Genomic DNA, 22,454 nt, shown 5'->3' with positions numbered 1-22,454 from the left:
ATCGAATTTTCACAAAAATTGAAAGAGGCTTTCCTTTAATAGGTATAAAGACTGCGCACGAAAATTATGGAAATCACATGAGGCAATCTAATCATTTGACATAGAAGTGCTGACAGACAGACAGAGTGCTAACCTTTTTTATTACACAGAAGAAATTCAAGAATAATTGTCTTAATTGAATACCTGGCTATCCAAGAAAGCTGTAAGGAATGCTACCAGTTTTGATGCTTGTTCAGAATTATCAGCTGGTTCCTCATAGAGATCACTACTAGTATTGAGCTGTTCTTCAACAGGCTTCTTTCCAGCATGTTTAATAGCTTCTGTCCCATGCATGTGTAACAAATCAATCATGACTTTCAGAGCAGTCACTCTGACACATTCAACATCAATCTGGGAAGCCTGAAAAAAGAAAATTCTTTCTTCCTGAATTCATGGCAAGGAAGATGAACATCAATAGATACTGTAAGGTAATACACTCATAAACATAATTTTTCTAGAGTAATAGAACTTAATCCAAAGTCGAAAGAAAACTAGAGGCTCTAAAGAGCCTGTGTCGCTCACCTTGGTCTATGTGCATATTAAACAAAGGACACAGATGGATTCATGACAAAATTGTGTTTTGGTGATGGTGATGTGTTTGTAGATCTTACTTTACTGAACATTCTTGCTGCTTACAATTATCTCTATCTATAATGAACTTGGCCCAGAAGTTACAGTGGAAAATATTTTGTAAAAATTTACAAAAATTTACAAAATTTATGAAAATTGTAAAAAATTGACTATAAAGGGCAATAACTCCTTAAGGGATAAATTGATAATTTTGGTCATGTTGACTTATTTGTAGATCTTACTTTGCTGTACATTATTGCTGTTTACAGTTTATCTCTATCTATAATAATATTCAAGATAATAACCAAAAGCTGCAAAATTTTCTTAAAATTACCAATTCAGGGGCAGCAACCCAACAAAGTGTTGCCTGATTGGTCTGAAAATTTCAGGGCAGATAGATCTTGACCTAATGAACAATTTTATCCTTGTCAGATTTGCTCTAAAGGCTTTGGTTTCAGAGATATGAGGCAAAAACTGCCTTTTTCCCTATGTACTATTTTTTAGCCATGTCGGCCATCTTGTTTCGTGGGCGGGGTCATCGGACACATTTTTTAAACTAGATACCCTAATGATGATTGTGGACAAGTTTGGTTAAATTTGTCTTAGAAGTTCCAGAGGAGAAGATTTTTGTAAAAGATTACAAAAATTTACGAAAAATGGTTAAAAATTGACTATAAAGGGCAATAACTCCTTAAGGGGTCAACTGACCATTTTGGTCAAGTTGACTTATTTGTAGATCTTACTTTGCTGAACATTATTGCTGTTTACAGTTTATCTCTATCTATAATAATATCCAAGATAATAACCAAAAACGGCAAAATTTCCTTAAAATTACCAATTCAGGGGCAGCAACCCAACAACAGGTTGTCAGATTCATCTGAAAATCTCAAGGCAGATAGATCTTGACCTGATAAACAATTTTACCCCGTCAGATTTGCTCTAAATGCTTTGGTTTCAGAGATATAAGCCAAAATCTACATTTTACCCCTATGTTCTATTTTTAGCCATGGCGGCCATCTTGGTTGGTTGGCCGGGTCACTGGATACATTTTTTAAACTAGATACCCCAATGATGATTGAGGCCAAGTTTGGTTTAATTTGGCCAAGTAGTTTCAGAGGAGAAGATTTTTGTAAAAGTTAATGACGACGACGGACGCGAAGTGATGAGAAAAGCTCACTTGGCCCTTTGGGCCAGGTGAGCTAAAAATACTTTGAGTAATTTGTTATTAACCTAAACACATTATCTCTGTGACTGAATTGATTTTATAGTATGTCTATTTTTAGCCAGATTTATAGTAGTGGTATTGTCATCTGATGAAGTCATGCAGTGAACTAGGTGAACAGTTTTCTCAGCTTGCAATAGTTTTGTCTGAATCCTCCTTTTTTTCCATACTTTCAGAATTTTCCCTGAGCAGCTGGATGGGTGTCAGAATGGAGCACTCTGTAAACTTTACAATTGAAGTTTAATAAGGGAATTAGTTCTTATTTGATTATTTTTCACTTGTCCAGTCGGACAACTTATATGTTGATTCAACTTGTCCAACTCCTTTTTCCACTTGTCTTGGACATGTTTACCAGTAATGAAAACCTTCTGGATAACCCTATTTTGTTAGGTTTGTTACTTTTACTTTGGGTGCAAGAAAAGTAAATTTGTGTGCTCATGGAGGAAGTGGAAGTAGGAGGCATAAAATCTAAAACTGATAGATATGATGGAAAGGATATCTAGAAATCATTTTGTCTTCCAAAATTAATTCCCCAACTAAATGAAAAGTAATAATCATTAGGTACCATAACAAACATCAGTTTTCACATTAACTTAGGAGTAGATACCCATTTAATTTATTTGATCTTGAAGATGGAGAAGCAACAAAAATAACAGGTCTCCTTATTTATTATCAGTATTCCAGCTAGGATTTCAAAAGGGCAGGGAGCCAATCATGAATAGGGCACTTTAGCACGATGATTGATATTTCAAAAAGGGCATGTCAATCATTGTCTTATGTTAACTGCAGGGGTTTCAGCTAGGAGTTTTGAGGGGGTTTAGTCATTTTTACGCTAGATGAAAATCAACCTTATTTTGGGTAACAATATTAAAGGGACCATGCAAGGACGTATATTACTAGCTCAGTCTTCCCTAGAACATTTTTGATGCATGGTAGGTCTAAGATTAGGTTGCAATGCAGAGTGCAGCGGCGTTTTGTAGAATTATTTTTATTTCATTAGTGAAATGAATTGTGCATGTCAGTTAAAATACTACACTAGATCTGCAATACAGTCAGGAACAATACCTTATTTTTTCTCCAGGGGCCAACCTGGATCCCAAAACTTTTTTCCAAGGGCCCAGTAGAAATTTTAAGGCCCTACCAGGGTATTTATACTACAGATACATACTTATTAATAGTCTTGAATGTTCTTATAAAGGCAATAATAAATGTTTGAAATGCCTAATACATGTAGCCCAGTGTTTCTGATTATGATAGAAATAATAAATGAATTATAATAAACCACATTGAATTTTTCAGAATTAAAATCCATTTAACCATGTCTTTTCAGACTGTTAAACTTATATTTGTAATATTATATATATAAAAATATATTAAAAAAAATCCCCCCCTTTACCATTTTACACACCCTAGATGTAGAGTATTAAAGTATTATCAGTTTCACCCAAGAAAGTATTCATTTTTAATGAAATAATCTTAGCAGTTAATCAAAATGAAAATCTTACTGTCTATAAATAACAATGAAATGTAACTGTTTCTTGTTAAGGGGGTTTTCCGAATTTTCCCGCCAAAAAAGCACATGGCTTTCAACAAATGTAAACAAAGCAGTCAATTTGTGATCATGGATTACAGCTTTAATTAATTTAATTTGGATATAGATATTCAATGAAAGGTACAGTCAAGCATTGTTTTTACTTTCTTCTGGATTAAAACAGTTTAAAAGATCAATTTAAAAAAAAATCTTTGACATATATAAACAACAGACGATCTACAGATACATCAAACGCAAATTGTCATCTTTTGAGAAATATTGAAATTGAAATGCTGACTGACCGAATTTAATGAGAAAAATTATTACAATGATCAATTATGAAGTTTAATTAACGGATTAATGACCCATCCGATGTCAATAAGCGGATTATCTGTAATCACAACTTATTACACCTGCTGTAAATGTTAATTAGCTGAGGGTCATAAACTTGTCATAAATATGAAGACAGGTAGAATAATTGTATTTTCATCAACATATTACAGCAATAAAGGTATGGACTTTCGAAAATGGGCAGGGCGTCTTAAAAAGGGCACAGGGCGTCACTCGGGAAAGGGCGGGCGGACCGCCCTGTGAAAACGGCTTAGCTGGAACACTGAACTGTATTATATTGGCTGTACAAAATTTATACATTTTTTTTATACCTGCATAAACAGTGGTAGATGTACTAGAACCAGATCTTTATTTAACAGACAACACATCCCTAGTGACCTGACAGCCATGTTTCTTATTCCTGCATCTTCGTTCATTATTCCTGGTAATATCTGTAATATAAAATTGAAATATCTGCAATATAACATTGAAAACATATTGAAGTATTTTTCTGAGAAGACATCTTGCTTTCAAGTGAGAGAACCTTCTCATATATTTTGAGAAAAAAAAAAACTTAGAAAAAAGTGAAGTCAATAAAATGATGACACAAGGATAGTGATTACTAATGACCAAACTAACAATAAATAAACTGACAACTTTAGGCCCTGTGTATCATATCAATGACAGTCTTAATCTAACATAAAACATACCAAAGTTTCTATCAAAGTCTGAAGCGTTGGATTCAGTGTCTTCAGTGGCAATGCTTCTAACATCTCAGCTACAATGGCCTGACACTTCAGTAATGTTGCTACATCAGTCTACAATAAAATCAATGGATTCCAGTATCATATAATTGTATGCTATGTTTATGTCCTGTGAAATATGGCTATGTTAAAAAAAAAATTATAGCCTGAATAATTAAAATTAAAATTCGATAATTGTTCAAAGGTTTTGTTTACAGGTAAATAAAAGGGTAATTCGTATCATATTATTACTTTTTTTAGTGTTATTCCTTACATTAAAATGATAATTAACCCAAATAGTTCATAGTGATCCTGTACGAGTCTTCCTACAGTCATGTTTATCCTCAATCAACTTTTGTGGTTATTTTAAGTCATTGGTTAATAAAGGTGTCATAAAATGGGTGTTTTCATATCAATCCTGTATGATGTCCTCGTACAGTCATATTGAGTCTCGATCAGCTGTATTGGCCCTTCACTACCGCTAAACCCAATACATCTAACCTTGACCCAATACGACTGTACTTGAAACATAATACAGGATTACTATGAAAACACCCATTTAATAACAATATAATATTTATTTATCAGTCAGGGATATAACTCTATAGGGTTATTACAGAAAATATCATACATGTGTTATTACAGATACTTTTATGAGTTGTCTACTCCTTATTTCTTAAATTTTCTAAATCTGTAGTAACATATGTTTGTTATTTGTTAAATAAATCAAACATATTTTAATTTTTAGTGGGCACTGGGGAAATCTTGAAACTTTGCGCAGAAACTAAATACATAGCCTTGATAACTAATTTTCTAATTAACTTAATACATTTTTCATCAACCATGGTAAATCAATGAGGCAAGGCTTTTAAGGGACAAACTAAGCTGTAATAACAAGGCTTAGTTATTAAAGGCATATAATTTATTGTATGAGACACTTGGGAATTACTGGGAAGCTTGCGCAGAACCTCATTACATGCTATGATCATTGTTTCTTACAATAAATTAAAATAAATTGTGATTAAGCATGATGTATGTCCAAGCAAAGGCTTTGAAGTGATGTAGAGAAGCTGTAATAACACCCTTTAGTTATTTCAGGCATATTTTTTCTGTAATAACATAGGTGTACTATGCATGATTGGCATATTATGAACTGTTATATCTTTCTAAAGTTTAGTATACACAAAGACAATGATAATATCAATAGAACTTGAATACATTTTAACAAAACAAATGATGTATATTTGCCCTTTGAAACATGTAACATACATATGTTATCACAGTTTTTTGATTTTTTAGTCCACAATAACATATGTATGTTATTTTTTCTAATAACTCTATAGAGTTATATCCCTGACTGTTTATAGTATATGTTTGGCTCTTTTGTTTTCTTTATTGCTTTTTAAAACATTTATATTCAACAAATATATAAATGTGGAATTTGATTAAACAATTTTTCATCTTCATAAAGTAGAACTATATTTTTCCTTCACATTCAAAATTGATTCCCAGATAAATTAACAACTGCTAAATTACGTATCTAAACTTTTAGCATGTCAAACTGTTCATCCTTTTTATAGTTTATAAACAAATGTATACCGTTAATTTTTTTATTTCAATTAGTAATTTCACATTGTCTAGGACCAAATCTTTGAGAGATATTTCGTTTTTGCTTGTTTTTCTTGTACCTTTTTATGATCTTACACTTAAAGATCAAATTTAAGCATGCCAGACATTTATGCTATTGTTTCTTTATTGTAAGATAAGCAAAAAATGAAAGCCTTGCTCAAATTTACCACTTTGCAGTACATTATTGTTCTGAACTGATAATTATTCTCTGTCTAATACCTTCTCTGACTTGACCTCTTCTGTCTGTGGTTCATTATCTTTCAAAACCATATCCCTTTCTTCATCAAGACTTTTGATTGACTCTTTGATCTCTGCAGCTTTGGAGAAATCCTGACTGCGAATACTTTCATCCATATCTTCCTTCAACTGATTGATTTTTACCCGAATACCTGCTATCTGTAATCCAAAAATATAATTTTAAAATGATTCATTTACTAACCTATAGTAGATATCTCTATGTTTTATGGTATTGTTGGGTTGTAGTCTTATAGACATTAACCTTACATCTGCTTTTTTCATGTTGACAGCAAAAATACTAGAAATCAACTTCATCCACTCTCCTCAGCCTTCGCAAGAGTCATTCAAAAAATAATAAGAAATGGGAATTGAACCTAGTTTCTAAGTAATGAGGGTTCTGTGGAAGATTAATCCCAATCCAATCAATTCATTGCTTTAATAGGATCTACAGATCCTTGTAGATATAGCAAAATCTATGTTTTGCTAAGGGACAACCCTCTCTCCAGTTCATTTGAATTATAATTAAAAAGGAAATGCACAATGACATTTGGTTAGAAGGGTTATTCTGCTTTGGGAACTCCCTAAATTCATTGCAATTAGTTACCACAGATTCCATGTTTTTAGTGGTACTACCATTCTAACGAAATATGTGTCAGAAAAGTAATAATAATGTGTCCGATAATAATAAATTGGAATGAGAAAAATTACTCGACTGCTTGACAATGAATTTTCTTTTTCATATAAACAATATCCTATCATTGTTAACAACATATTTTGATGTTTCAATTCATTAAAGGTTTAATTCATTACTTAAATTCATCAGTGTTCCAGCTTGGTCGTTTTAACAGGGCGATCTGCCCGCCCTTTCCCGAGTGCCGCCCTGTGCTCTTTTTAAGAAGCCTTGCCCTTTTTCATAAGTCCATGCCTTTATTGTCGTAATATTTTTGATGAAAATACTATTATTCTACCTGTCTTCATATTTATGACAAGTTTATTACCCTCAGCTTATTAACAGTTACAGCAGGTGTAATAAGTTGTGATTACAGATAATCCTCTTAACGACATCGGATGGGTCATTAATCCGTTCATTAAACCTCATAATTGACTATTTTAATAATTTTTCTCATTAAATTTGGTCAGTCAGCATTTCAATTTCAATATTTCTGAAAAGATGACAATTTGCAGTTCGTTTATCCGTAGACGTTTTTGTAGTCTCGTCAATTTAACAAAATTGTTGTCCCGGGAAACAGTGTTTATTTAATTTCAGAATTTCTCAAACGATTACTTATTCCAGCTCGGTTGACGTAGTTTCGTCATTTGAACGTATTTTTGTCACATTTTTAAAAACTTTTCATTGAAATCTTTTGACAAGTTCGATTATAAAGATAAAATTTTATTCAAAACAATCAAAAAAATTTTTCACGATTCAAACACGTGTTTTCTTTATCATGAACCGTGCATGCGTGAACGTATCTTTATATAGATTTAATAGACACTTCAATGTAAAATATGAAATCATTTAGTATCAAATTAACCAGAGAGACAAATATATTTTTTACTGAGCAACTGAATTTAAAAAAATGATAAATTCTTGTCTTTACATTAAACACAAACCAATCAGTAGATGAATCCGGATTCATTCTAAATTTATTATCCTCTTGAATTGTCACTTCCTGTTTTCATTTCATTTAAAAATTGAAAGTAAATGTGATCTATTGATAAATTTAGAATAGACAGTCTTTTTAATTATTCCAAGCTCATAAAAATGAATTCCAAATATCGATTTTAAAACGTTTTTACAGGATATGCAGAGAAATAGTCGTCACAATTTCATTTATGCTGTGATTCCTTGCTTTGAAAAAAAGAGGAACCCGACTTTTGTTGATCAGTATGTCCCCTCAAAACTAAATTTCCGGATCCTTGTTCTTATCTTCATATTTAAGCATCACACCAGTAAAATCATACCATGACTGCCTACATTTGTAGCATGCCTAAGGCCTTCAAAGATCATTGTTCTTGACTGAGGACTATGGCATATGTATAGCTTGTAATATACGTCCTTGGTCCCTTACTGTTATCCAAAATACTCCTAGCTGAAACCCCTGCAGTTTACATCAGACAATGTTTGACATGCCCTTTTTGAAATATCAATCATCGTGCTAAAGTGCCCTTTTCATGATTGGCTACCTGCCCTTTTGAAATCCTAGCTGGAACACTGTACATGTACTGCATTGTTTATAATACTTTCAAATAACTTTTTTCCACTTGATACAATGTTGTTACACACATAAAAAGAAAATTGATTGTTAAATCAAAAGTGTCAGAAAGATTAACTATTTACCTTCAGGTCATTTTGTCGTCTCATTTCCTCATTGATATCTTTCTCTACAGTGGTGATTGGTTCTCGGATATCTGATATTGTCACTGCCATTTGATTGACCAAACTATCAGAATAATCTTTTATCTCACACAGTCGAGGAATGATAAATTTTACAAGATTGAAAGCCACATGGTCTGCAGTTAACATGGAACTCAACAAATTTTCCATTGCTTTTCTGAAGTGTAAAAAATAACAAAATTAATGAATCACTTAATATTTTCCAATTGGCTTCTGAATTTTAATGAACCCCCTCTAACATGTCTAATCAATGGCATTTTTAATCACTTATTCTTTCTTAAAATTGAAACAGCCATATGACTCCATTTCTAAAAGATAAATATTTGTATTAAAATTCATTTTTCTCAAACCCAAATTTTAATTTCATTTCAGATTAAAAAAACTTGAAACAAAAACAGTTCTATCTTTTACAAAGGTGGTGATAAAGTTGCAGTATAAATCATTCATAAACATGTTAACCAATTTTTCTACAAGTGATCAGTTCTATTCTCAAGAGCTCCTGATCCTAAAATAATTTGTAAAGGGTTCCACAGAAACATGTGTCTCGCCTACAATTGCTATCAGTGTAAAAGTGTACTGTTGATTGACAAAAGTCCAATCAGTAAAATAGGGGAAAATAAAAAAAAACTTTCGAAATTTATTACGGATATTGTCTTTTGGTCTTAAAAAAGCCTCTGTCCAATTAAAAAAAAATCAATAAAAGTTTGACAAAGTTATTGATGTGTAAAAATCTTTATCAACAAACTGTACCTTAATGTTGATGATGCAATGTAGGATCGCTTTGTCTAGCTTCCACTACAAAAATATTGCAGGCTCAACAAAAAGAGCAGGTGTAAATACTCAACTTGGGTAGATATTAGGCTAGGTAAAGTTACCTGGATCAATCTGCTTAGCCATAATAATTTATCTTTTGATTAAATTAATTTTGAACTTATCAGTTGCATAAAACTAGTAAATACAAATGTATCAAGTTTTATGCTCTTAATGTTCATAGTGGGTTATACTCGTGTCCTATTAATAGATTAATCTATTAATATACCTACCTTGACACTGTATCTGCTAAATCCATATAAACAGTAATAGCTAACAACTGTTGTATGACAAACTGTTTCTGTAGCTGTATATCAATGTCATCACAGCCTTTCAAGGTATCAACATATCTGGAAATTTAGAATAACAACATTATAAGGCCAACTAAAATTAACTAGTAGATTTTCATCCAGATTTTTGAAAAAAATGGGGCATTGGGGGATTTTATTTTTTAATTTTCATTTCCTTCTAAACCCTTTTGTAATGTGTTCTGCATATGCAAGGGTAATAATAAGCTTATATATATCATGTCTATATAAGGAATTCTACATATTTTTTCAAATTCTTAAATAAATATTTCTGATTGGTAACCACTGTTCTACATGTAATTGCCACTTTAGAAACCTATTTTCAGTTAATAGCAAAAAGGTGGAGAAATGCTTTCTTTAAGACTACCTACATCAAATTTATTTTGCTTTCTAAGCTATGGTTTGTAGTGACCATAAAATGAAGCATAAGCCTTGGTATGCAAAACAAGTGTTATGAGTACAGAGAGAAATAAAAACTCAAACTGTGTTGAAAATACTAGGGTTAATGCTTTAAGATTCTTATGCAAGGTGCAAATATAATTACAATGTAAAACATGAACTTAACAAAAAGAAGTTTTGTAATGACTCTATTGAGGTGCTGGGGACAGAGGGTGTTTGCTGTTTGTCAACAAAAAACGACAGCCTTGAGTAAATCTGAGGGCTTACTATAATTCATTTTTTACATTGGCCGACTTTTTGTACTCAATATGGAGCACTCAATATACGGCCATAAATCGCACAAGTTCGTGCTTGTGTCAATTTCTTTATTCCAGTCATATTTTTTGTATCAATATGTTCCAAGGTTCTTGCCCTTTGGATATCATTCACAGTCCAAACTTCTTGACACAAAGTCATTGTATAAGTAAAAAAATCAACGGTTTTCTAATCACTGAAATTTGTGAAATACGGCTGCAATTTGCTTCCTTGGACACAGCCTATTACTCGCTCGTAACCCGAATATTTCATGCCCTTCCCGTAATCAATCTATATTCTCAGAAGATAATATTGTCATCATAGAGCAGCAGAATATGTCGACGTAATTATTTTTGTTAAATAACTCGAAGAGATATGAAAACAAAAATTTCCAACAGGAAGTTTTGAATGAAACGAAATTATCTTCCGTTACCGGTAACGGAAATTAACAAAATCTGGAAATCATAAATATTTTTAAATAAAAAAAATCGGGGCAGGACGATTTCAGAGGGGCGGGTTGGGATGAAAATCTATCAATTAATTTTAATTGGCCTAAACATCCTAATATAAATATTCAATCTCTACTTTACATTTTCTTTTATGTGTGTGTTATGTTTGCATTTTCTTGTATGTGTTTTTTATAAAGTTTTTGGTCAATTTGTTTTTCACAAGAAAAAAAAATGTACACCTACATATGGAGTTTCTTCAACTTTACTTTTATTACATCTCTCACATGCATGTAATCTTAACTCAGGACATTGAGTATAATCTTAATGATAATCTATTAGTGATTGAAGCCATCACACACATACTCAAGTAAATAAGTGAACTGTGGTGCAATTTTAATAGTAATTATTTGTAAACATAGCATATAGCAATAGCAGTCAGAAATTTTGCAGATGCATCACTAATTCATCACCAAACTCTAAGGGGTTTTAAAGTAAGAGAGCAGAAACGATTTAGTTTTTGACCATGACTTTCACTATACAATTTCTTTCTTCTACACAACACATCTACATTTGTACTAGTAGTGATAAATCATCCTGCCAAATTTCATTACCCAATTCCAAGGAGTTTTAAAGTTAGAGAGCTGAAACAATCTTTTTTTAGCATATGCACAGTGGGGACAAAGTTGAAATAAGTTTTGACCATAGCTTTCACTGTACAGTTTTCTTCATTGTTTGCAGTATACCTTCTAGTAGTGTTAAATAATCATTCCAAGTTTCATAACCTACTCCAATGGGTTTAAAGTTATAGAAATAATAGTGACAGACAAGCTGATACTATTTAGTTTTCAAATGATTGTAGCCAGTGCATGTAGTAAACAAATTTCTATCAAATTTTAATCTGAATATAATACTTTTTACACTCACTCCTTAATATAATTTGAAAATTCCAGACAATTTGGTAGAACTTTTTCCAAATCAGCATCAAAATCTGTTCCAAGTCCATGAATGTGTTTGCACAACATATTCCAATACATAACACTCTCTGCGTTCAATTTCTCTTGCGGTATTAACACCCTGAATATACACAAAAACATTAAAAATGAATGTTAAAGTCGAAAGTTTGTCTTGGTTTTATCTTAAACATTCAGTCTACACATAAATATCTATGTTGGAGAATTCTCATTTGTTAAAAAATGTCTTTGAGAAACTCCATGAGAAATCAACTAAGATTGTGAGGATTAAACTCATGTTAAATTAATACTGATGTACAAGTAACTGCTTCCCATTTCATTAAATTTGTAAGGGAAATCACTGAAAAATTACTGGAATTTTGATTGAGCATTACCAAATTTAGTTTGCAGTAATGATTTATAAAATTACATGAAGTTAGATTTTTAGTCAAGTCCCATTTTGAAAAAATCTTACTTTTCGTTCAAGATATCAAAGTTTTTAATTAATTCTGCAGTTGATGTGTGTTTGAACAATGTGTTGAGAACCAATTCACAAGTGTCTGTGGCATACTCTACATCAAGTGCACCAAGGAGTTCCAAAACATTACCACCAAATGTTCTTAACCAAGCCTGCAGTAATTTTGAAGAGCAAGCTTCTTTTACACTCTCTGTAATATAATGTAAAATATAAAGAAAAAAAAAACCAAACATATACATAATATATTACGCAATTGTCATTAATAGTATACATGATATCAAAATATTACATCTAAACTTTTATTTAAAATCTCATCTCTGTTAAAATATGATATGTTACAGAGAGCAAATAAGTATTAGAAATGGGCAGCTCATATTTGTTCTAAAATAATTGTATTTATGAATAGATTTCCATATCATCCTTATTTACAGATATAGAAACAACTCTTTCCATATTGTTTAAATTTCAGCTACAATTTTAAAAATCATTTTCATTATTGTCTATGCTTCCTAATAATACATATAGATGATAAGTCATAATCAAATTCTAATAATATCTTAATTATCAAACAAAGCCTGTCCTAAATTTTAAATTAAAACTTCAATTTTTAACAGGTCTTCTTCTTTTTATGCATGCCTAAATTAATCTAATTATGGTTTTATTTTCTGATGGAAAAAAATACCAACCAACTCTATCTGTCAGGCCCTCTTGTAAAAGTCTTTCTCTGTTAGCTATGGACAGAGCCTTGATATGAACTTTTTCACCCAATACATTATAAGCTGTCTTTCTAACAGTATCTTTAACATCTCGTGTTTTCTCTAGGATAGCTGGCAGTGTTTTAGGTGAGGGTGCTATACAGGACATCACAGCACGTCTTACTTCTGGGTTAGGATCTGACTGGATTAAAAACAGGTATGCTGAAAATATAATAATAATACAGTACATTCCGGTTATTTGCATAGCCTATTTGTCAGACAAAATTATGCAATAAAGCGGAGTATGCTTATATCCGAAATGCCAAATTACGGAGTCAAACAACATCGATAGAACAGATCAGTAAAGGAAATCCCTGAAGAAAGATGAACGTCTATAATCCAATTACAACATATTGAATGTTGATTTATTCTAATAAAAGTTATATGTCTATTGTCATTCATGTTATTTTATTTTGTATTATTTCAATAAAGATTATAAACACATTTTGTTTTAGTTTATTTGCGTACCGACGTTTCCTTTACCAGTTTACCTGGGATACGAAAATAAATTCGTTCTAAAAATAGATTTGTTTCTATGACCCGTATGTACAATGTACATTGTTACGCTTTGATTAAAATAAACTGTTTAACAAAACTACACAGTTTATAATCATTTTAACAATAGATGTGTACTAAACTGCCTTTGATATACAATATTTACAGCTTGCAGAGTGAAGTAACACTGTTTATTTGACTTCGTTAGTTTCGTATATGCAAAGCAGTAAAGGGGCCCTGTACAGGTTATTTGCTGGACACGAATGTTGAAAGTGAGAAAATATAATAATTAGAAATAAATGCTCTTTTCAAAATATATTAAAATTAAATGATTGATGTATAAAATTCTTGAACCATATAAAAATGCCCTGTAATATTTAACATAAATGCAGATCACCCCAAGCCCAATTACGGGAGTTCACATTAGATAATGATCGATAATTAGCCAGCGTTATTGTTTTTGAATTTCACCCCAAATGTAATCTATTGACAGTGTTTGAAATCCAATCAATTATTTACACCTTTTTAGATAGAATGGTCAGTGTTTTTACAACAATAAACTGTTTGACATTTTTATGACCTCGAGGCTTAAAATAGAACATGGGAAACTTTACCTGTGTAGATATCGAGGGTTTATTTTTAATTCAAATTCAATCATATAAACACGAAAGAAACTGTTTTAAAACTTTATTTGAATAACACAAAAGTAAATATGAAATAATAATGAAAATAATGATGCATTCAAGAAAAATATACTCACCAACTTGCCGTTTCCGGTCAAAAATTTCGATAGATTTAACTAAGCATATCTAGATGGCGATAATTTTCTATGCAATAAACCGAAAGGCCACTTGTAGAGCTATGCATATAAGCGGACAATTTAACATTAGATGAATGGGAAATGGTTTTGTGCAGGAGAAAACTATGCAATTAACCGAATTATGCTATTAAGCGGTATGCAATTAAGTGGAGTCGACTGTACATGTATACGATATTTCTATCTTGTTTTATAAGGGTTAATCAAGATTTTAGCAAAAGTGAACATGCAATTTCTTTCTAATGTCTATGTCTAAAAGTGATAATATTGATAATTCTATCAAAATAAGTGTGTCATCCCCATTTTTGGCAACTTTCACAAGTGTATTGCTAACTGGCATCAATTAAGGAGAAATGAAAATATCAATAATTCACTAACATTTTTTATCATAACTTTACCTTTAATAACCGGACAATTTTCATCCTTAGGATCCTGAAGTCTAGCCAATGCCATAACTGCATGAAACCTGACAACAGGTTCCTTATCACGTAATCTTTCAAGCATGCACTGATATATTTTGTCATATAGGTCATCATCAATCTGGGCATCATCACCAAGATTATTTAGAATTTTGTTGATCAGCTGACAGCATCTGAATCTTACTGCCCTTGAATTTACATTATGAGACTGAAAATAAAAGTATGAAATAATTTTAAGTGTCTTCCAAGGTTTGAGAGCATCTGAATCTTTAATTACTGCCCTAGAAATTACATTACGAGACTGAAAATAAGAGTATGATTAAAATATCTTTAAAGATTTCACATGAAGGATTCAATCATGTGAAAGTACTAATATTTGCTAAGCCCGAAATTGGTGAACCGAGACTGTTTTTATTTTCATTCTTTTTGAAAAATGTCATTGTAATCAAAAAAGGCAAGTTCTTTGGCCCGGTTAATCCCCCCTTTTCAATTCTTAAAAAAATAAATACCCCTATCAATTGTAAATTACAATATCTGATGGGTTCTTTTAGAGAAAGAGAATAAAATGTTGGCCTATGAAATAAAAAAGATATACTTTTCTTGGTTTCATAGTCACGACATTTATTCCATGACACTAATTTTCAAAATATATGCGAAATTGCTGGTATGAATATTTGGTGTAAATTACAAAAAAATCTTACAAAAAACGTAGACATGAGAGTACTTACAAATTGAGACAGAAGGTATTTCTATGTCTTTCTGGCAGAGGACACAAATATTGTACCATAATCATCCAAATTCTTCATAACTTATGACAACAGTACAGAAGATTTTTTGTTAATAGAAAATGCAATGCAAATCAAAATCCCAAAGGATAATACTCTAATGGATTAGAATCCATTTATCTGAATTAGACATTAACCATTGTTGATAGATTCAAGAATAACAACTAGTTCATATTACGTGTAACTATTGTTACAACAATGTAGTTAACAGTAACTATTGTCAATTAATAGAAACAATACCAACCAATTTGTTCAGGTAGCTAAAGATTGAAAGATACAAATAACTAAAATGCTATAAATTTGCTGTTGATATGAATGAAATAAATTGTAAACGTAGGCTGTTCATCAACATGATAGTTAAGGGGAAACAAATGAATACACAACAGATGTAGTTACCTTCAATAGAAATTCAAACATCGTCAACAATAATCTGTTCTGTGAGACTTCATCCAGTAAAGAGTCATCCTTATCAGTACCAGGTGTTTCAGGATCAGGATTGACTGAGGTCACAAACTTGGCAATAAAATCTATAGTTCTCTCTACAACAGGCTCACGTTGAAACACAATCATAGGATACTTCAGATAATGATTAAAATCTGACCAAAATTTGCTAAACTCCGTCTAAAATGTAAAGAATGATAAGATGTAGATACATGTACTACTTTTTTGCAGTTTTTTGTATAATTGTTCCATATATATTTCAGAAATATAATGCATATATCAAATGCATTACATTGCAAGTATTTTTTCCAAACTTTACACTTTTTTTCTTTCTCACAAAAGGGACTGCTAATTTCAATATTGATATAATGGCTTTTGTGTGTATGTATATATTTATAAGAATTAAGGGAAGACATTACTAGTGTTTTTTTTTATTAATATTTTAAACTATCAGGAAAAGCCCAATTTTGTTCCACAAGTGTTTCATCAGTAAATTTGTAAAAAGGAGACAGATTTATATACTTATTTTTGTTTCTGTTGTATATTTGTCATTTGTGCACGTTTGAAAAAATAAAATACTTGATAAAACTTTTTTTTCAGTTCTCTTAAAAGAGTAGCCTGGGGATCTTGAAGGCACTTGCATGTGCATTCCTATGTGTGTTTGTCTAGAACATAAACATTACTTTAGGTATACAGTGAAAAATATATTTGTTGTAGTTGCTTCTAAAAAGTACTTTTTTTATGGAAAAGCCCTGCGATACACCTATCACTCTATCAGTTGATATAATGTACACGAAACATAAGTTTGCATTGCTGGATAACAAGATGTCATTATATAAATAGCACATACCTCTCAGCTATGTGTTATTAATTTATATTGAATGGTCTGTTATTTTTTTGTCTTTTAAATTATTGATTGCTCTGCAAGAGAGAGTAAATGGCCACCCACTCACCCATGTGTTAGAACTTAGAGTAGATTGTCTCACATATATTAACCACTAAAAACTTGAATTTGAATATGAAGTCTAATAAATCATAATATTAGGCTTCCAAAATTGCACAATTCAGAAATAAGAATATGTAGCATTCAAGAGTTTGTCATGCTATTGTACTACTATGTTTTTATATTTTTAATCAGCTAACCTTGTCATACAATTTTTCCATATATTTCAATAGGTTACTGTGGCTTTTCATACTGTTCTGGCACTGTTCAAACACTTCTTTCATTGATGGCTGCTTCATGTTGGCCTAAATGAATTTGCTATAGTTAGAAAGGGAAAAATATGCAGTCACCTAAAATAAGACAAGAGTGCACACTCTGAAATGTCTTGCCTCCTACACTGACCATTGATTTAATGTTGAAAGTCTTGAAGATAAAGGTTTAACTACAAGTATTACTTTTTGAAATGGTGTCTCGGAGCCAATTCTGACAAGTCCATAGTGTGTCATGTCGTTTTAATATGAACCGTCTTATTTGGCTTATTGCACTTTCTCAAATGAATGGAGTGATTTTTTAACACCATGCACACTGATTAAGTCATTATGATTATATACAACAAACAAATCTTTGTTAACTTAATCCCAACACAAACGTTGAATGTATGGTTGTCTCATTGTTGAAGGCTGTAAAGTGAATTGTAGTTGTTTGCATCCCTGTCCTAATGTTTTCTGTCTCATTTGCAATCATACCACATCCCAATTTATGATTTCATACATGTATATAGTTTAAATTAATAACTTATAAGTGCAACTGTTGAAAGAACAATGATTTTAATCAAATTCTTCAATTTTACTACAATGAAAAATGCTCTGAATTCAAAACAATGGAAATGACCAAATATAAGTAAATATACTAAAGTCCTTTAGTTTTGAAAAAATAAATAAATATTGCAACTTATTTCTTAACCTCATGTTTCAAGTTTGTTATTATTTTTATTGGACATGTTCTCCTGCTAATTGCATCAAACTAGTTCTACTTCCCTTAATCATCTTTATTGTTTGTGTAACATAATTCAATTATCCATTTGAATATATTTGGGTTGCAATCGTTTGATAATTACTAGGGTTCTTTGACACATTTATTGCCGGTAATTGGTAAACGTGCTTATGTAAACAAATTTCGATCTTCTTGGCGTTTATCCTATTAGTGCAAGTTAATCATGTGATCATAATTATTTTTTACTCTTTCAGGATTTATCTTTACGCATAGCAATGAATGAAAACGAAAGTAAATTTCTGGTAAAAATATTGACAAGAAGCATATTTTCAGTTACTTTTTGATAGCGGGGGTAATTCTGATAACAGGCCTCTTCTTTTTCTTCAGTTGTACATCAAAACTTCAGGATACTGATGAATTTAGTCCTGCCAACTTGCCCCAATTAAGCAAAATAGTAATATCCTGATGAATTTAGTCCTGCCAACTTGCCCCACTTATGAAAAATAGTGTAATCTACACAATCTCCCCATCTGAACTGCTAAAATAACAATAGACAAACAAACAAAAACACTTGTAGAGTATACAAATAAACTAGATGTGTTGGAATGACACGAATGGCCCCATATCAAAAAGATGAAAAACCTGCAATTTCAACAACACATGTGGACACAAACATGCATAGATAGTATCCAGCTCTCAAGACCAATACTACTTTGATGAAAAATTTCCTTGATCAATGAGTAGTTAAATTTCAAACTATCAGCAAACAGGAAGTGAATGTACTGCTGATCTAATAAAGTCCAAAATCCATAATTTCGGCAAAAATCAGCAGAGCAGAACAAAACTTAAAGTCGATCTGTAACTCATCATGGTTAACTCACATACCAAAAATCAGCCCAATATCTGAAGGTGTTTAGAAAAAAAGTCTGGATAACTGTGATTTTCAACAATTTATCAAAGTCTAAAGTCCGTAATTTCGGCAAAAATTAGCAGAGTGAAACGAAACTTAAACTTCATCTGTAACTCATCATCATGGTTAACTAACATACCAAAAATCAGCCCAATATCTGAAGGCGTTTAAAAAAAAAGTCCGTACAACTGTGATTTACAACAATTTATCAAAGTCCAAAGCCTGTAATTTCAGCAAAAATTACCAGAGTGGAACGAAACTTAAACTTGATCAGTAACTCATCATGGTTAACTCACATACCAAAAATCAGCCCAATATCTGAAGGCGTTTAGAAAAAAGTCTGTATAACTGTGATTTTCAACAATTTATCAAAGTCCAAAGCCCGTAATTTTGGCAAAAATTAGCAGAGCGGAACGAAACTTAAAACTTGATCTGTAACTCATCATGGTTAACTCACATACCAAAAATCAGCCCAATATTTTAAGGCGTTTAGAAAAAAATTGCGTATAATGGTTTGTTGCGGAATGACTGACAAGGGTAAAATTATTTGGCCCTGACAACTTTGTTGTGGGGCCATAAAAAAGAAAATTGAATATATGATTCTGATTGAAATTAAATGATGCTTCAACATGTGGGAGCAGTACATTGCTGGCAACATCTCTACAACTAGACTCGTCAGTGTTTTCGTGTCCAGTCGTGGTAGCCGAAAGCTACTGAACTGTTTTAAGTGAGAGTTTATGACAATCTAGTATGCCATCTTTGTGTATTTATGTTCTTGTATCTAGTGCTTCCTTTTATGTACTCAATCCTGTGCTTGTCATAATTAATGTATTGTATGTTTGCTTTTTAATGTTATTGTTGTGCAAACTTATGATTTGAGAATAAAATTATACATGTAAACAATTGGGGCGAGTTGGCAGACCTTTATTAATCGGGATTAAACTACTTTTCAATAGTGGATCTGATTTGGTAGGCCAAAATTAAGCGGGATTAAACTATTTTTTATAAGTGGGGCGAGTTGGTTAACACGAGTGGAGCAAGTTGGTAGAAAGTAGGACGAGTTGGTAATAAGTTGGGGCGTTTTGGCAATGGGCGAGTTGTCATGAATTCCTCTGAAGCTGTCAACTGTGGTTGACTGTACTGTGGATATTGGTAGCTCTTCCATTGAATGATGGTGTGTGGAAAAAAAAAAGCATTTATATGTTTCCTTTGTGGTTCATACATGTCTGTAAGTATTAGGGTTGTTTTGTCTTGTTCTACTGTCTGTTGGTAATAGTTTTTCAGATGGTATGCCAATAAGGCCGTGAATAACTTTATAAAATATTATTAGTCATGTTTTAAGGCGGTGTTCAGTTATGTTATCCGTCATCTAGAGTGTTACATGTATCAGGACGAGTCTAGCGGATGCACAGGTTCATGAAATAGACCTAGGTACGGGTTTGTATGAGCTGGTTCACAGAGTGGACCATATCAAGTGACAGGTGTTTGTTTATTTAGCCATCTACAAAAATGTATGCAGACTGAAAATAAAATGCACATCAAAACACAGGTAACTTTTCAATTTTCTTAATCATAAAATGCATATAACTTTTATATGTCCAGGCCCAGCCATGCCGTAAACGTTCCTAGATGCAAAAGATTGACTATACTCGGGGCAGATTTTGTGGTTTAAAGACTGCTTTGTAAAAAAAATCCGCTAAACCAGTTAAATTTTTAATAGATATATTCTGTGTTTTACAGTCCATGACATTTCAACAGATAATCAGATTTATGACCTTTAAACTATTTTTGTTATAAAATTCTCTAATAATAATACATAAATAAGTAAGTGAGCTTTCACAAAAACAGTGATTTTGGGCTTTGTTTACCTTTTCCTGTTTCAAAATTTTGAAATAATATGAGCGCCAACAAAACTACTTCCGGTTCAAAATCAATTATTGCCTAAAAGACATCAATCCCGGTCATGGACCCCAAAATCAACAATTAGGATTCTGATTATAATAATTAAAGAAGAAAAAGAAGAAGAAGAAGAAGAAGAAGAAGAACAACAACAACAGATAACAACAACAACAACACATAATAGACTTCATATGTAAAAAAGATCTCACAGGCTTTGTAAAAGATGCTCTCTAAATTTTGCTGAAGATGATTGATCGATTTTATCACTAGTTCAACATCATGATATAATGACGATAGCGAGCTATCATTGAAAGATCAGAATTAGCAAATGTGACAAAATGTATATGGTTATATGAATAAAGCAATTAACTGTAACCCTCCTCACCCTTAAAAAAACTTTAAACTTGAATATAAGAAACTAACGGACAAAACAATAAGACAAAGAGATTTTGCAGACATATATATCACGAAAGAAATATGAATTCTGTTGATTTTTTGTTGTTGAAAAAAAAGACGAACCTCAAATTTTGTCCGAAAAGAAGGAGAAGAAACCAAAATGACCGGGGCAATCGGAACCATACAAGTCGAAAAAAACCCACCATGAACAAAATAAACGACCTTTGAAAAGACAACCAACAGTCAACAAAGCCATACACAGAAAACTAATGCAACTCGAACCCCACCAAAACTCAAATTCCATGGAAGGATGAGCAATTACTTCTACACTAGTCGCACCTGTCGTGCTGCTTATGGAAAATAAATTTTCGAGCATATTCATGTTAAGGCATATCTAAAAATGTCATCATCCATAGATCCAGAAAAGTAACTTTGTCATTAAGGACGCTTATGTAATCTGTGTAATAAGGAGCGTGTAGGCAGATTCAGTTCTTCATCTTTGGTTGAAATTCAAAAAGAAAACAAAGAGACCCGTGATTGTTCAGGAATATATCATTCGTATTCAAACCCTTTCACCGGCTATTACAACGACAGATACAATAGTTGAAATTCCAAAAGGTAAACAGTCAGTGGACCTATGATTCTTCAGGATTATATAATTTGTATTAAAACCCTTTCACCGGCTATCACTACGACAGATACACTAAGATTTGTGTTCCGGATTGCCATTAAAACAACTGTCTCTGCTATTCACGGTGTACATTGAAATACAATGGATTTTGCAATCGTGAATAGCAGATTTTGAGTTGTGTTACTAGTATACCTTTTGCATGTGCAATACCAACAGCTGGTAACATGGTGTTATAATTACCGTTAAAGTATCATGTATATATGTTACGTTTCAAGATGAATGATCAATCCCTTTAATCCCTTATTGAGCATTTAATACACTTTGGTTTACAAACAAAAACGGCATTGTTTGGGGCTTTGCATACTGAGACAACACCATATTTGCCATGGAGGTAGAAAAAGTGTTGAGCAACATTTTGGTCTTTGAAGATATATGAAGCATGAGAGTTCTTACAACATCTGTTTTTTAAATTCTGTTTTGTATCAACAACCGAACAGTCTTAACACATTCGGATCGGTTTTTCGACCTTATTACTAAGCGATTTCTTAGAGAAGTGTTGTTGGCAATGATAAGGTCACCAGGT

At 31.9% G+C, this 22,454-nt stretch overlaps 1 protein-coding gene across 1 annotated transcript in view; it reads right to left on the bottom strand.

Annotated features, from left to right (window-relative positions):
* Nucleotides 1–20,869, bottom strand: part of LOC127735373 (condensin complex subunit 3-like) — a 37,106-nt gene extending 16,237 nt beyond the window's left edge. The window contains exons 1-13 of the mRNA XM_052245530.1: nucleotides 20,814–20,869; nucleotides 17,243–17,347; nucleotides 16,055–16,279; nucleotides 14,853–15,081; nucleotides 13,074–13,304; nucleotides 12,385–12,577; nucleotides 11,884–12,033; nucleotides 9,743–9,859; nucleotides 8,643–8,856; nucleotides 6,284–6,460; nucleotides 4,403–4,510; nucleotides 4,025–4,144; nucleotides 184–399 (exon numbers count right to left, since the gene is read on the bottom strand). Of these exons, the coding sequence (XP_052101490.1) occupies nucleotides 184–399; nucleotides 4,025–4,144; nucleotides 4,403–4,510; nucleotides 6,284–6,460; nucleotides 8,643–8,856; nucleotides 9,743–9,859; nucleotides 11,884–12,033; nucleotides 12,385–12,577; nucleotides 13,074–13,304; nucleotides 14,853–15,081; nucleotides 16,055–16,279; nucleotides 17,243–17,341 (2,079 nt within the window). The 5' untranslated portion in view covers nucleotides 17,342–17,347; nucleotides 20,814–20,869. The remainder of the gene's footprint in view (nucleotides 1–183; nucleotides 400–4,024; nucleotides 4,145–4,402; nucleotides 4,511–6,283; nucleotides 6,461–8,642; nucleotides 8,857–9,742; nucleotides 9,860–11,883; nucleotides 12,034–12,384; nucleotides 12,578–13,073; nucleotides 13,305–14,852; nucleotides 15,082–16,054; nucleotides 16,280–17,242; nucleotides 17,348–20,813) is intronic.
* Between the last annotated feature and the right edge of the window lie 1,585 nt (nucleotides 20,870–22,454).

Source organism: Mytilus californianus, unplaced genomic scaffold (genome assembly GCF_021869535.1).
Source record: "Mytilus californianus isolate M0D057914Y unplaced genomic scaffold, xbMytCali1.0.p SCAF_3, whole genome shotgun sequence".
In the NCBI taxonomy this organism is placed as follows: domain Eukaryota; kingdom Metazoa; phylum Mollusca; class Bivalvia; order Mytilida; family Mytilidae; genus Mytilus; species Mytilus californianus.
Note: the sequence above shows the minus strand (reverse complement) of the source record. Positions and strands in the feature narration are given on the sequence as shown.